Raw genomic sequence first — 12,956 nt, 5'->3', positions numbered from 1 at the left:
TTGATGTAAAAATCCCTTTTAAAGCACTCACAAATTGATGTTTTGTGTCTGTTGGTAATGTTTTCACTTCAGGAAATAGGGTCAAGTCTTGCATATATGACTTGGTAATATGAACTCCCTTCTTACACATGTGTATATCCTGTAAAAATGAGTAACAAACACTAGAAAATATGGGACCAAGAAACTTTCAGGCCTAACACAGGATGCTTAAGAAAGTTGCATGTCAGAAATTTGACATCATGTTCTTTATAGCGCAAATACAGTATGCTGTATTCTGAGATATGGAAACAGATTCTTGTCTCTTGGCATTTAGTGTTGTACAAGTAAGCCAGAAATAAGAGGACATTGGTATTCAGTTACACACCAGACCTTAGTAGTGCACAGACTGTATTGCATTAATAAGTAACACTTATGTTCAGTACACACTGGTGAAGATCAAGGTTAGAACTGGTCTTCAGTAACCCATGCTTGTCGTAAGATCAGGATCAGGTGATCAGACTCGCTGACTTGATTGACACATTGTATCCCAATTGCATAGATCAATGCTCATGCTGTTGATCATTGGATTGTTTGGTCCAGATCCTGTTATTTAAAGACTGTGGCCATATGGCTGGAATGTTGCTGAGTGCAGCTTTAAACTATTCTCACCACTGAGCACACACCAAACCAGTTTCCCCCAAAGTGTTTCATTGCTGTTCATAGTATTATCTGTTGTTTCTTTATTGACGGTTGTGCACAGTTTGGTGGTAGGACTTATTTTGTATGTAGCACAAAGAGGTGTCATTGTGTCGTTTATTGTGTTGCAGAGTACAGCCTCCTTCTCACTCAGAATGATCGCAGCAGCCCAAGTGGCACTCCAGGACTGGTTCCTGGCCATCAACTGCCATGAGAACATGAAGGTATTCGCCCTTGACTAGTTCTGTTGTTGATATATACTGGACAAAAATTTGTATATAAATTTTGAAATTATGAATAGTGGTCTATTTAGCAATGTCCCTTACTTATTTTGTATACTTATATCCTCGCTACAAAGTCACGGGGGGTGTAGCTTCCCGTCCATCTGTCCTTCCATCCATCCCTCCATCCAACCTCCATCTTAAAACTTTGTCCGGATCATATCTCTTAAAGTTTTACGTGTTAGGTTCCCCAAACTTCACTCACATATTAATCATTACCCATTAATGTGTCTTTTGCTGTTTTGAAGTTTTTTCAGAACTTAATACACAGGTTAATCGTGACCCACAGATATGCCATGTGCTATTTATTTGCAAAATGTGATTATTCAAAGTCTAATGTTAACTTTTAAGTTTTCATGGTCTTTCTTTGTGTCATATGTACCGATATGTGGTTTAGTCCCTGTATCTAGATGAGTTTATGTCCTTGATGTTATCAATATGTGATTTATTTTCTGTATCTACATCGATTGTTCAGTTCATGTCATAGGTACAAATATAGTTTTTATTGATTCTAAATAGTTCATTTCTTCATTTCATACATGGCAAAACTATTATATAACATGTATATAAACTTTGTGAGCTGGTAGTCCTTGTCACATTATTTATCAATATCAGTCATTTCCAAGTCCCAAAGTGGGAAGTGGGGGTATGTGAGCTGTGCTCACTTCTTCACTTGTTTAATCACTTGTTATGTGATTTAATGGCTTTACTATCATTCCAAGGTCTCTACTAGCACCCTAGCAAGCTATACTGACAGCAAAAGAAACACAAGTTTTGAAAAAATGAAATCTCATAAATGTAAGCATTCTTGTTTATGTCTTCTGTTTAAAAACTTTACCAAAAAAGCAGAGTTGTGTTTCTTTTGGTGTTCAGTATACAAAGGACCATCTCAGCAGAATATGTTTCAGACTATATTTCTGAAACAGACATTTTAGAACCTCAAGTCTCAGTACCAGATTAATCTTGATTTTCGTCACTGAATTTCTTAAAATTTACTGGTCTGTAAAATGACGTATTTCAACTTTCAGCCCAATCCATATCACCTGACATTCCACCTACCTCTCCATCGATACCTGGCAGTGTTCATGATGCAGGCTGTTCTCCATCAGGGCGTGGTCCTCACTGATATCCTGCCGGAGGATGCCCTTATCAAGAAAATAGTCACCCATGTTCTACAGATTCAGGTCAGTACACAGTGAATGAGTGGGTGGGAGGGTGAATGAATGTGTATCGTCACATTGGCAATATTTAAGCCATATCGTCACGAGAACTTTGAATAATAATAATAAAAAATATAATAACCTCAATGAATAATAATGTCATAAATCAATAAAATTAGAAATTAAGACCCTGTTGGCGAGGAATAGTAAAACCACTAGCATATCACAGATATCAATTTAAAACTAGTGATTAAATCTAAGACATTTCAACTAGAAATTGCAAGACTGTGAAAACAGGCTTTAGATCAGTAGTGTTGGGTATTGGTTGGAATCTCGCAAAAGATGATTGGTTCATAATGGAAATTAAATCAGTAATCCAAAAACAAATTGGTTAGCGTCATTTTTCAGATTTTCCTATTTGGGTTGTTGTTGCAGATAGTATAACATGGTTTTCTGTTGGTGTAGTTTGTTTCAACGCAACATGTCATATTTGGGATTTCACTTTCTTAGTAAAGTACAAATTCTAGTACCAAAAAAGTAGTTTGTTCAAACTTCGTATCCAACGTAAAATAATACAACTTGCTACCGTAAAGAGATGACTAGTATGTCATGAATATGAACTTCCTGGAGTCCTGAAGAAATATTTAGTCATATCCTTACAGTAATTAAACTGAAGTTTTCTAAGAATTAGGCACATTTTCAAGCTCTGACAACATCTAAGATAGGTTCCATTGTAAAGTGTTCCGAACACTAAAGCACTTGTTCCAAAATCATTTGATTTTGAGAAAATATGATCACCGTCATTGTCATTTGGTCACAGTGTACAATCTTTGATTATTTCAATTAGTTGGAACACCAACAGTTCACAGTGAAGTTTACATGTACACACATAGCTCCAGATACTTGCAGGGAACATCTCCATAGGAATGAAAATATTGACGCCCTGTGTGGATAAAGGGAGGTAACTCAACAAGTTTTGTGAATGGAGATTGAAAATCATTTGTTTGCATACATGTAACAAATTTAGATAATGTTAATGACTGCTGTATATGCATCAGTTGTGAACATCTTCTAACAATTTCTATGTTTTCAAAAACATGTGGAATTATATTGCATCTAAACTTTAAGGAAAAGAAACTAATTATGCGGTTTATATCTTCTGTACCAGCATATGGGGAGTTGAGGAAATCTTGCCATCTATGTCTTTCGAGGACATTCATCAATGTCATATATTAGTCTCCAAATATTTGAGTATGTGATCAGTTCCTCAGGGAACTGTAGAGTCTAAATCAGGACAGTGTCTATCTTTGGTATGTGTTATGTGAGGGGCAATGGGGTAGCCAGGTGGTTAAAGTGTTTGCTCATCATCCTAGAGACCTGGGTTCTATTCCCCACACAGGTACTTTGTGTGGAGCCCATTTCTGGTGTGCCCCTGTCATGAAGTTGGGTGAATATTGGTAAAAGTGCCTAAACTTTACTCCCTCACTGTATCCTGCTGACTACTCTGGATTACAGGTGTGCCTGGCTCAGATATTCGCCAACATGTGGGTGCGGAATGGAATACAGATCAAAGGTCAGGCAATGACCTATATACAGTGTCACTTCTGCTACTCCATGGCAGACGCAGACATCTACCTCCTTCAGGTCAGTATTCACTTCTCCCGTGAGAAGTCATCCGGCTTTTTGAGAAGAATTTGTATGAATTTGTCAGTGTGAATTGAAGTAAAAGGTACTTTTCGAGATCATTTTCCTTGAGTGGGATCCTTGTCAAATAAAACTATAAGTACATTTGTTTGATATATCTCATGTACATATGTATGTGTTGATTTCCATTCATAATTATTATTTTTGCTTATCTAGACTCATGCTTATTATGCTCATTATGCTTTATCCTCCTATGCGAAGACAGAGGAACACTTGAAGTTCTCTTCTGACTGAAGCAGACGTACAATCCACTCGCCCATGGGGAGCCTCCCTTTCCCGCCAAAACGGTCACGTGACCACCCATGCTTACCACTCTGGCCTTCATCGCCCGATGAGAACGGTTGGAGGCACTTTGGGTCCCAATACATTGATAAGTTTGTCCTCCAATCTAAATTATGTCATAATTGGTTTTTGGATTGTAATTACTATTGTCTTTGTGAAACAGTTATGAATTCTCCTTTGTTTTGGCCATGTTTTTTCATCAACTTAGACTTGGCCGATTGCGCCGATATCCACCATCTCGGAAACTGTCTACAGCCTTTCAAACCGCGACCAAGTATCAGCAGCAACACATCCCGACCTTCAGCACTCGTTGATTCCCACTTCATCATATGGAGCCCTTTATGAAAGCACCCAAAGTAGACAAATCATACAAGCTCATTGTGAGACTTGCAATGGATCCTAGTGGAGGATAAGCAACTACCTCAGCTGGATACAACCACTTGGTGTACCTTCTGCGCACTTGGCCCTTCCAGAGCTATCAATGAGGCTTTCATCTCCAAGTTCATCAACACACAGAATGAAAAAGAAAGGATGATCCCTTCTGCACTTATCACCCAGAAGAAGGATCAGCAATTCATTTGGAACATCCTGCTTCGACGATTGAATTTTTGAAGCTGACAATGTCTACTATCAACATCATCTTTCAGTGACAGCTTTACTGCACCCATGTTTAGAGCTCCATGGTCAGCAGTCATGGTATTCTGCAACAGAATTGAGGACATCACTAAATCCGTTACTCAGGACTCCATCAAGTAATGATGACACTTAGACTACTGCTCTCAGGTAGACTTCTCATCATTACAACAAGACAAGAAGTATAACACTTGCGATGACAAGGGCTCATCTTGTCAACCAGAGGAAACACGCTCCCATGGAACAGGACACCCATCCAGGAACGCTTATGGAGGAACGCGCTGAAGATTAGGTTCGAAATGACTGAAGCCTTCCACCCCCAGCCGTTCCTGTACAAAGGGGTGGACGTCTGCAGCGCTACTGGAGAAAGAGGGGACTTCCCAACAGTGATTTTGTCATGAGCATCCTAAGAGATGGCTACAAGAATCCACTACAAGCAACAACACCGCTCACACGAGACCGAGCACTCTTTGTGTAAGTCAGGCATCAACAAGACAAACTAGCCAATGCCATATCATCTCTTCTAGAGAAAGGAGCAGTCAAAAAACTACACCTGTATCAACTAACACCAGGATTCTACTCCTCAAATTTTTCTGGTACCCAAGAAAAACACCAAGGAAAAGTTTAAACTTATATGCAACATGAAGAAGTTCAACAAGGATTATCTACTGAAGCCAGAGACCCGTGAAGGTCCCGGGGTGGAATAGGCCTTCAGCAACCCATGCTTGCCATACAAGGCGACTATGCTTGTCATAAGAAACGACTAACGCGATTGGGTGGTCAGGCTCGCTGACTTCGTTGACACATATCATTGGATCCCTATTGCGCAGATTGATGCTTATGTTGTTGATCACTGGATTGTCTGATCTGCCATATAGCTGGAATGTTGCCGAGTGCAGTGTAAAACTGAACTCACTCACTGAAGCCAGAATAGTTCAAAATGATCCATCAACCACAACTGCATTCTCATCCGTTTAGCAGATTATCTAGCCAGCATCGATCTACAAGATGCCTACCGGCTCAGTCCAATACATCTGGACTCCAGATGGTTCAACCGTTTGAAATATCTTCGGCCCTTAGGCTATTTATTCGGATCACCAAGCCAATAGTTCCCTACCAACATCAGCAGGGACTTTGTAGTGCCTTTTACCTTTACAATGATGTTCAAACCCATCCCGAAACAAGTCAACTACAGTGAGACTTCACCATCAGGCTGCTAACCCAGCTTGAATGGCTTGTGAATCTACTGAAATTGGAATTAGAGCCACAGCAAGATCTTCAGTTCCTCAGGATTCCATTCATCACTCCGTTCAACTGCATCGTTGTCCCAGAGGATGGGTGGGTCAAAATTCAAGTCATGATAGAACAGGCTCTAGTCTTTCTAGTCAACTCTGCTGTGCATTCTATATAAACAAGCAAGGATCAACATGATCTCACACACTGCCGCAGCTGACCTTTCAACTCTTCGACATCAATGACTTGAACCTCCACATAAAGGCTTGTCACATCCTGGGTGCACACAGTGTCATGGCCGACACGCTGTCACGCCCTCTACAACCATTTCCAACGGAATGGATACTACATTGAAAGGCATTTTGAATCATTAGTCAGACATTCAGATCCCCGCAAATAGATCTATTTGCTGCAAGGTTCAGTAAGCAGATACCAATATTATTATCGCCAGTACCAGATCTGTTAGCAGGGGCAACAGACGCTCTCTGCATTTCGTGGGAAGGACTGAAGGCTTACACTTTCCCCCTCCAGTCGTACTACCAAAAGTCATCAGGAAGATAGAACAGACAATGTTGATATAACTGATTTTGGTCATGCGGTACTGGCCAGTGAGAGATTGGTTTCCAGTACTCATCGAGGAATAACCAACACTTCAACTACCAGAGTGGAAGAACCTACTCGTTCAACCACACAACAAACATGCACATGGCAATCCAACATTGTTCCTAACTTCATTAATGGATGGTATCAAATCCTGCTTGAAACATTGAAGATATTCTACTAGACCGCTGAAGACAGTCACCCTAGTTCTACATAGGTTTACCCACAGTTTATGCAACTGTACATGGATGCGGTCTGAAACATACGCCAGAAAGAATGGCTTCACTGCAATGAAGTCCACACATCCTCAAATAGTGGACTACTTATGTCATCTACGACATACCAGACGACTCAAAGGCTCTACACTCTCAACATACTTGGCAGCAGTCAGCTGTTATCACCATGAAAATGGGGATCATTCTGACTAAAGTACCTGAACAATTCACCTTACTACGCTCGTTCAAGCTGGAAGACCAGCAGTGCAGATTTAAGACTCCAGCTTGAGACTTGAATGTTGTACTACAACACCTTATGGGTGATGTCTACAAGCCACAAGACCTGACATCTCTTGAATTATTAAAACAGCAAACACTGTTCCTACTGGCCCTCGCCCAACATTATCTGCAGTCCTTGGGCCAAGTGATGCACAGAATTTATCATTATGCACAGAGCTTTGAAAATATATCTCCAATGTACGAGGGGATGCCAATAAGTTTTGAGCCATGAGCATTTTTCATACCCAGGTGTCACAGCCTATGGTACGACATTGAACCTTGGGGTGTAGCTGATGTGATATATAAGTTTTGGTATCCTGCTCTCAGAAGTTATTGAACAGCTCACATTGACAGAAAGAGACCCCCCTCACAGCAGTGAAAATGAATAAAATTGAGTATAGAGCAGTAATTAAGTTTTTAGCTCTTGAAGGAAACTCGGCGAAGAACATTGAAGAAAGGCTTTCATCAGTTTATGGGAAGTCTTCCCATTCATCTGCTACCATCAAACGATGGGTCAATGAATTTAAGCATGGTAGAGAGAGTCTTGAAGATGACCCCCGTCCAGGTCGCCCAACAACAAGCACTAGTCAGGAAAACATTGACAGAGTACATAGACTTGTGCTTGAAAATCGTTGAATCACACTCCACGAGGAGACCACAGGCATTTCACACGGATCCATCGAGTCAGTTCTTCATGAACATCTCGTCATGTCTAAGGTGTGCGCATGATGGGTGCCAAGAATGCTTACAGATGAAATGAAGCAAACAAGGGTCACCATAAGCCACCACTAAGATCCTGAGAGCAAACAAGAATACATGGAATGGAAACATGTCACTTCTCCCAAGACCAAAAAGTTCAAAGCCTCCAGATCAGTGCAGAAGGTAATGGCCACAGTCTTCTGGGATAGCAAAGGCGTCATCCACATAGATTACTTACCAAAAGGAAAAACAATAAATGGGGAATATTACGCTAACTTGTTGAGGCAAGTACGACAGTCAATCAAGGAGAAGCGCCGGGGCAAGATCAGACGTGGTATTCTTCTACATCAAGACAATGCTCCAGTACACACCTCTCGCGTTGCAGCCGCTGCTGTCCAGGAATGCAGGTACGAAATCTAGCCGCATCCCCACTACTCTCCAGACCTGGCACCAAGTGATTACCATCTGTTCCCAAATCTCAAGAAACACTTGCGTGGTCGTAGATTTCAGGATGATAATGAGCTTATTGCTACTACTGAGGCTTGGTTTGAGGACCAAAATGGCGCCTTCTACAGAGATGGCATCAACGACTGGCAGAAAAGATGGAACAAGTGTCTTGACTCACAAGGGGACTATGCTGAAAAATAAATGTGGTTCATACCAATATTTTGTGTTTTTCTATGCAAGGCTCAAAACTTATTGACATCCCCTCGTACTAAGACAAGGAGACAAGTTTCTAAGCTCCTTAGACACATACGGAAGTATCCCACAACACTATCTCAGTGTGGATGAGAGCCATTATACTGAGGGTCTACCAAGCAGCCTGACGCAAGCCTCCGCGAGCCTCCAGGCCACACAAAGTGAGAGCCTTGATGTCAACACTCGCTCTACACGGAAACTGCTCGTTAATAATTGTGTACTGTACTGGTAATGAAGATACTTATACATAAAGAAGGACCGCGACGACGATCTTCACACACAGTTGCAGGACACTTGCTGATCTGTATATCATCATGTGCCAGTCAACAAATACTTCAAGAAAAGACAAGTTTGACTGGATGTGATCCCCCCCATCACACAGATGAATAAGGAATAACAGAACAGAACCATCGCCATTATATTTCCTGGAAGAGGGTAAATACTAGACGTACTTATATGGTAGTAAGCAGAATCCAGCATGGCATGACCCACCATTCTGTAAGCATTTCAAGCATGAGTCAGAATAAGGATAAATATGTAATTTTCTGAATTCAATTGATATTTTATACTTATCCTGACTCATCAAGCCCTCCCAACCGTCCCTCTCAGGCACGCTGAATTCACAGTAATTCTCGTGTCGGGCATATGAGATTTGTAGGGAATGGTACGCATGGCTGGTCATGTACCGTATTGGCGGGAAAGGGAGGCTCCCAATGGGTGAGTGTATTGTACATCCACTTCAAATGCAAGGGAACTTCAAGGGATTTCAAATGTTCCACTATCTTCGCATAGAGGGAGGCGATAAGCATAAACAGCATGATATCAATTTCATTCACAAAATTACATTTTCATAAAATTGATAGATTTCTTTACATGAGCTTTTCGGATCCATGCCATTGGACTATACAAAAATATAAGTTTAAAAAAGGTAGATGATATTTCATTTTGCAAGCTTACCATTAGCCAGTGCCACTGTATATGAGAAGACGTAATATATCCATACAGATGAAACATTCCTCAAGGACTGGAAAACATTGTCACATTTTACTGTAATTTCTCTTTATCATCTGTTTCCTCCTTGACTTCATAATTTGCATTTTATCAATTTTGTGACTCCAATATCCCCTATGTTTGGTTTTAATGGTTATATGTTTGTCCCCTTAAATGCCTGCTAATTTTCTGTGTATTTTATAAGAAACTTTCTCATGCCAGCTGTTTGTGTTCTTTAAAGGTTTGTGCTTCACAGTTGGATCCAGACTACTTTGTTAATACTGTACTACAGAGGTAAGTGTATTCTTATGTTACTGTTACCATGGATACCATAGAATTGTTCTGTATCACAATTAACGTTTATGTTTATTTTAATATGACTGATGCTAACGTTAATAATAAAACTAATATTTGCTCTGAGAGAACCTTAATTGCCATCATGATTGTTTTTGGAGGGGGTCAGCACTTGTTTTCTGGCACCATTTGTTTTATTCTTCCAAAGAGTATGAGACTTGGTTTACCACGAATCAGTGTAACATTTCGGCAGATTTGATTCCTAGTTCGTCCTGCATGTTATATGAACCGGCAGCAGATATATTCCTTGCATCATTTGTCTGTACTTGCACAGGTTCAACATCCTAGACTGGCTGTCTTTCTCTCCTGATTCCAACCCTCGAGGTGAAGACAGTCGTTTGGAACATAAAATGGCCATGGTTGAAGGTGCTCTGTCATTGTTTGCCACACTGCTTGGGGTCCGCACATATTTAGGTAAGCTGCATAGTAACAAATTGTTACATACAAGAACACGTGTATTGCTCTTAATAAATTTGGAGTTTTTTCCCATTTTTTGTCAAACAATCTCTGGACATGCAGTCTAAGGGTTAGATGTTTCAAAGCAGACTGGTGTTAATTTTGTTACAATTTTTGTGGAAAATGTTGATGGTGTTTGTGCTGTTAGGAGTGACACTATGATGTAATGTGTGTTTATTTTTCCAGGTGTAGGAGAGAAGGACTTGGTGAGACTGGAGATGGCGTCGCTGTTGTGTATGAGTGACAGACAACACAGTCAGCTGATGGATCTGATGCCGGAGAAGTCTGGGGTGCCAGGTCATGGCAAGGAGCTGTTTGAGCCAACTCTCAAAAAGGTCTGACAGTTGTTTCTTGTCTTTTATGATACTTCCAGTAGAGAAAGCAGTAACCATTTCTTAGAGACCACCATGCTTTGAATTCCCAAGAATGAAAACAGTTATGTCCACAACACTGATGTACCAACGGCATGTAGGAGGACAGATGTCAAATGGCATGTATGTGTAAATAGTTCCTGGGTGATTGTTCATGGACTATGAATGTAATATGATATTTTATCCAGATTGCTGACTACAAAGCCCCAGTGTTTGCCATGGGAGGGAAGATGCAGCAAGGTACATATGTACCTAAAGGTAAGCAGAGCTCCACGTCCTGGATGTACATGTACAGATGCTCCATCATATATGAACAGATGCACTATGTGCTATATCTGTCTAAATGCACCATGCCCCCTGTATGTGTTTAAATGCTCCATGCCTATGCTCCGTATGTGTCCAGATGTTAGATGCCCTGTATTGTCCAAATGCTCCATGCCGATATGTGTCCAAATGTTCCATACCTATGTGGGTCCAAATGCTCCATGCCCTATATGTGTGCTCCTTGTGATATGCCCTGTATATATTTAAGGATACGCATCTTGTGTTTATGTACAGCTGAGGTATGGGAGAAAGATTATGACCCAGTCCACGTTGCTCTCCGTGCCATCTATCGGAAAGATCTGCAGTCATCTCTAGACAGATACACAGAACAGTGAGTTGACCTCATCAGGGAATGATGAGATGAAACTCTGGGCAATAATCACAACTGTAATGATCTCAGTTACTAAGCTTGCTGTCCAGGGAATCTGGGTCTTTATTAGAGATGCAATGAATTCAGACTAAGGCAAATATGAAACATATCACAGATACTGGGAACACCCAAGAAGTTCGGGGTTAGAATTGGTCTTCAGCAATGCATGCTTGTCATAAAACACGACTGATGGGATTGCTGGTAAGGCTCTCTGACTTGGATGACGCGTGTCAGTGCATCCTAAGTGCCTGGATCAGTAGCGCATGCTGTTGGTCACTGGATTGTCTGGTCCAGACTTGCTTATTTACAGACCGCCACCATATTGATTGCTGAGTGCAGTGTTGAACAACAAACAAATGACAAAACGAAAGCTGATAGTCAGATGAGAGTAAGGAGATCATTGTCAATTATTCAGAACTGATGAAATTTTAGTCAAATGGCCATGAAGTATATTTTTAATTACTCTCTGAGCATCATCACAATGATGGTACTGTTTCAGAGTTCGACAGAGTGGGAAGTACACCAGCAAGACTCCGCCGTGGCCCCCTTTCCGCAGCCCCAGCCCTGTGAACCAGCAGTACAAGGGACTGTACAGGATCCTCAACTGTCGAACCATGCATGCCTTCCTCTTCACTGTCCTGCATAAGGTACACACACCTCCCTTTACAGAAACCAATGCTCATGCTGTTGATCACTGGATTGACAGGTCCAAATTATTTATAGGCTTCCACCATACAGCTGGAATATTGTTGAGTGTGGCATTAACCAAACAGACTGGTATCTCTGATGTAAATGTATGGGTCCTTTGCTATTTATTTTGAATCTTTTGGTGATGGACCCTCCCCTCCATCGTCAAGTAGTTTGTGTACAACAGTAGCGTTAAACCTTGTGATCATTTGCATATTATAAATACTCAAAGTCTTCAGCCACTGGACTCAAAAGACTTGTCACTGGGGTACACTAAGTGCACAAAACTTCACTGGCAAAGTGACTTTGTGTGCTGACAATATTGTGGCTTACTTTGAGAGTGTGTATTTGAAAATTGAATGGGACTCAATCCCAAAAAGTACTGGAATTTGTACTACAGTGTATAAATGTAATCCTAAATATCACATTTGTTGCATTTGTACTCTGGTCCTGAAATAAGCGAGTGAATATCTTCTCATCCATGTGATAAGACAGCAGGAGCTTGGATTTGTGTTAGAGACAGTGAGGAAATGTCAGAAAAGAGAACAAATAACTGAAAATGTTTTAAGTGTCCTCAGCATGATATCAATAGAATATTGTTTTAAACCAGTATTCTCACCCATTATCTGTGCGTACAGGCCTTGGCAAAGGATTCCTGCGTTCCAGAGAGTGTTCTTTACTACTGTGTTCACCTACTTGACCTGTGCATCACCTTCAGCCCTCCTCAGACATCACGCAAGGTAAACACCTATACTCATGAGTGAGTGAGGGAGTTAGTTTTACACCGCTTTTAGCAGTATTCCAGCAATATCACAGCAGGGGACACCAGAAATGGGCTTTCTATGCTCATGATGATCATTATGAGATCTTTGGCTTGTGAGACCTTTTGTGTTATTATTGTTTTCTCAATTCCCTAGGGAGTGTACAGTTTCATCAGCCTATTG

General features: G+C 40.9%; 1 protein-coding gene across 1 annotated transcript in view; it reads left to right on the top strand.

The window, feature by feature from the left end:
• Positions 1-12,956, top strand: part of LOC137255788 (E3 ubiquitin-protein ligase UBR3-like) — a 46,461-nt gene that overhangs the window by 13,854 nt on the left and 19,651 nt on the right. Inside the window, exons 10-19 of the mRNA XM_067793321.1 lie at positions 807-899; positions 1,985-2,140; positions 3,632-3,760; positions 9,692-9,744; positions 10,079-10,218; positions 10,447-10,595; positions 10,820-10,889; positions 11,190-11,286; positions 11,825-11,972; positions 12,651-12,752. Coding sequence (XP_067649422.1) covers positions 807-899; positions 1,985-2,140; positions 3,632-3,760; positions 9,692-9,744; positions 10,079-10,218; positions 10,447-10,595; positions 10,820-10,889; positions 11,190-11,286; positions 11,825-11,972; positions 12,651-12,752 — 1,137 coding nt within the window. The remainder of the gene's footprint in view (positions 1-806; positions 900-1,984; positions 2,141-3,631; positions 3,761-9,691; positions 9,745-10,078; positions 10,219-10,446; positions 10,596-10,819; positions 10,890-11,189; positions 11,287-11,824; positions 11,973-12,650; positions 12,753-12,956) is intronic.

This window comes from Haliotis asinina, chromosome 11, assembly GCF_037392515.1.
Source record: "Haliotis asinina isolate JCU_RB_2024 chromosome 11, JCU_Hal_asi_v2, whole genome shotgun sequence".
Lineage (NCBI taxonomy): Eukaryota > Metazoa > Mollusca > Gastropoda > Lepetellida > Haliotidae > Haliotis > Haliotis asinina.
This window is presented reverse-complemented; position numbering and strand designations above follow the sequence as displayed.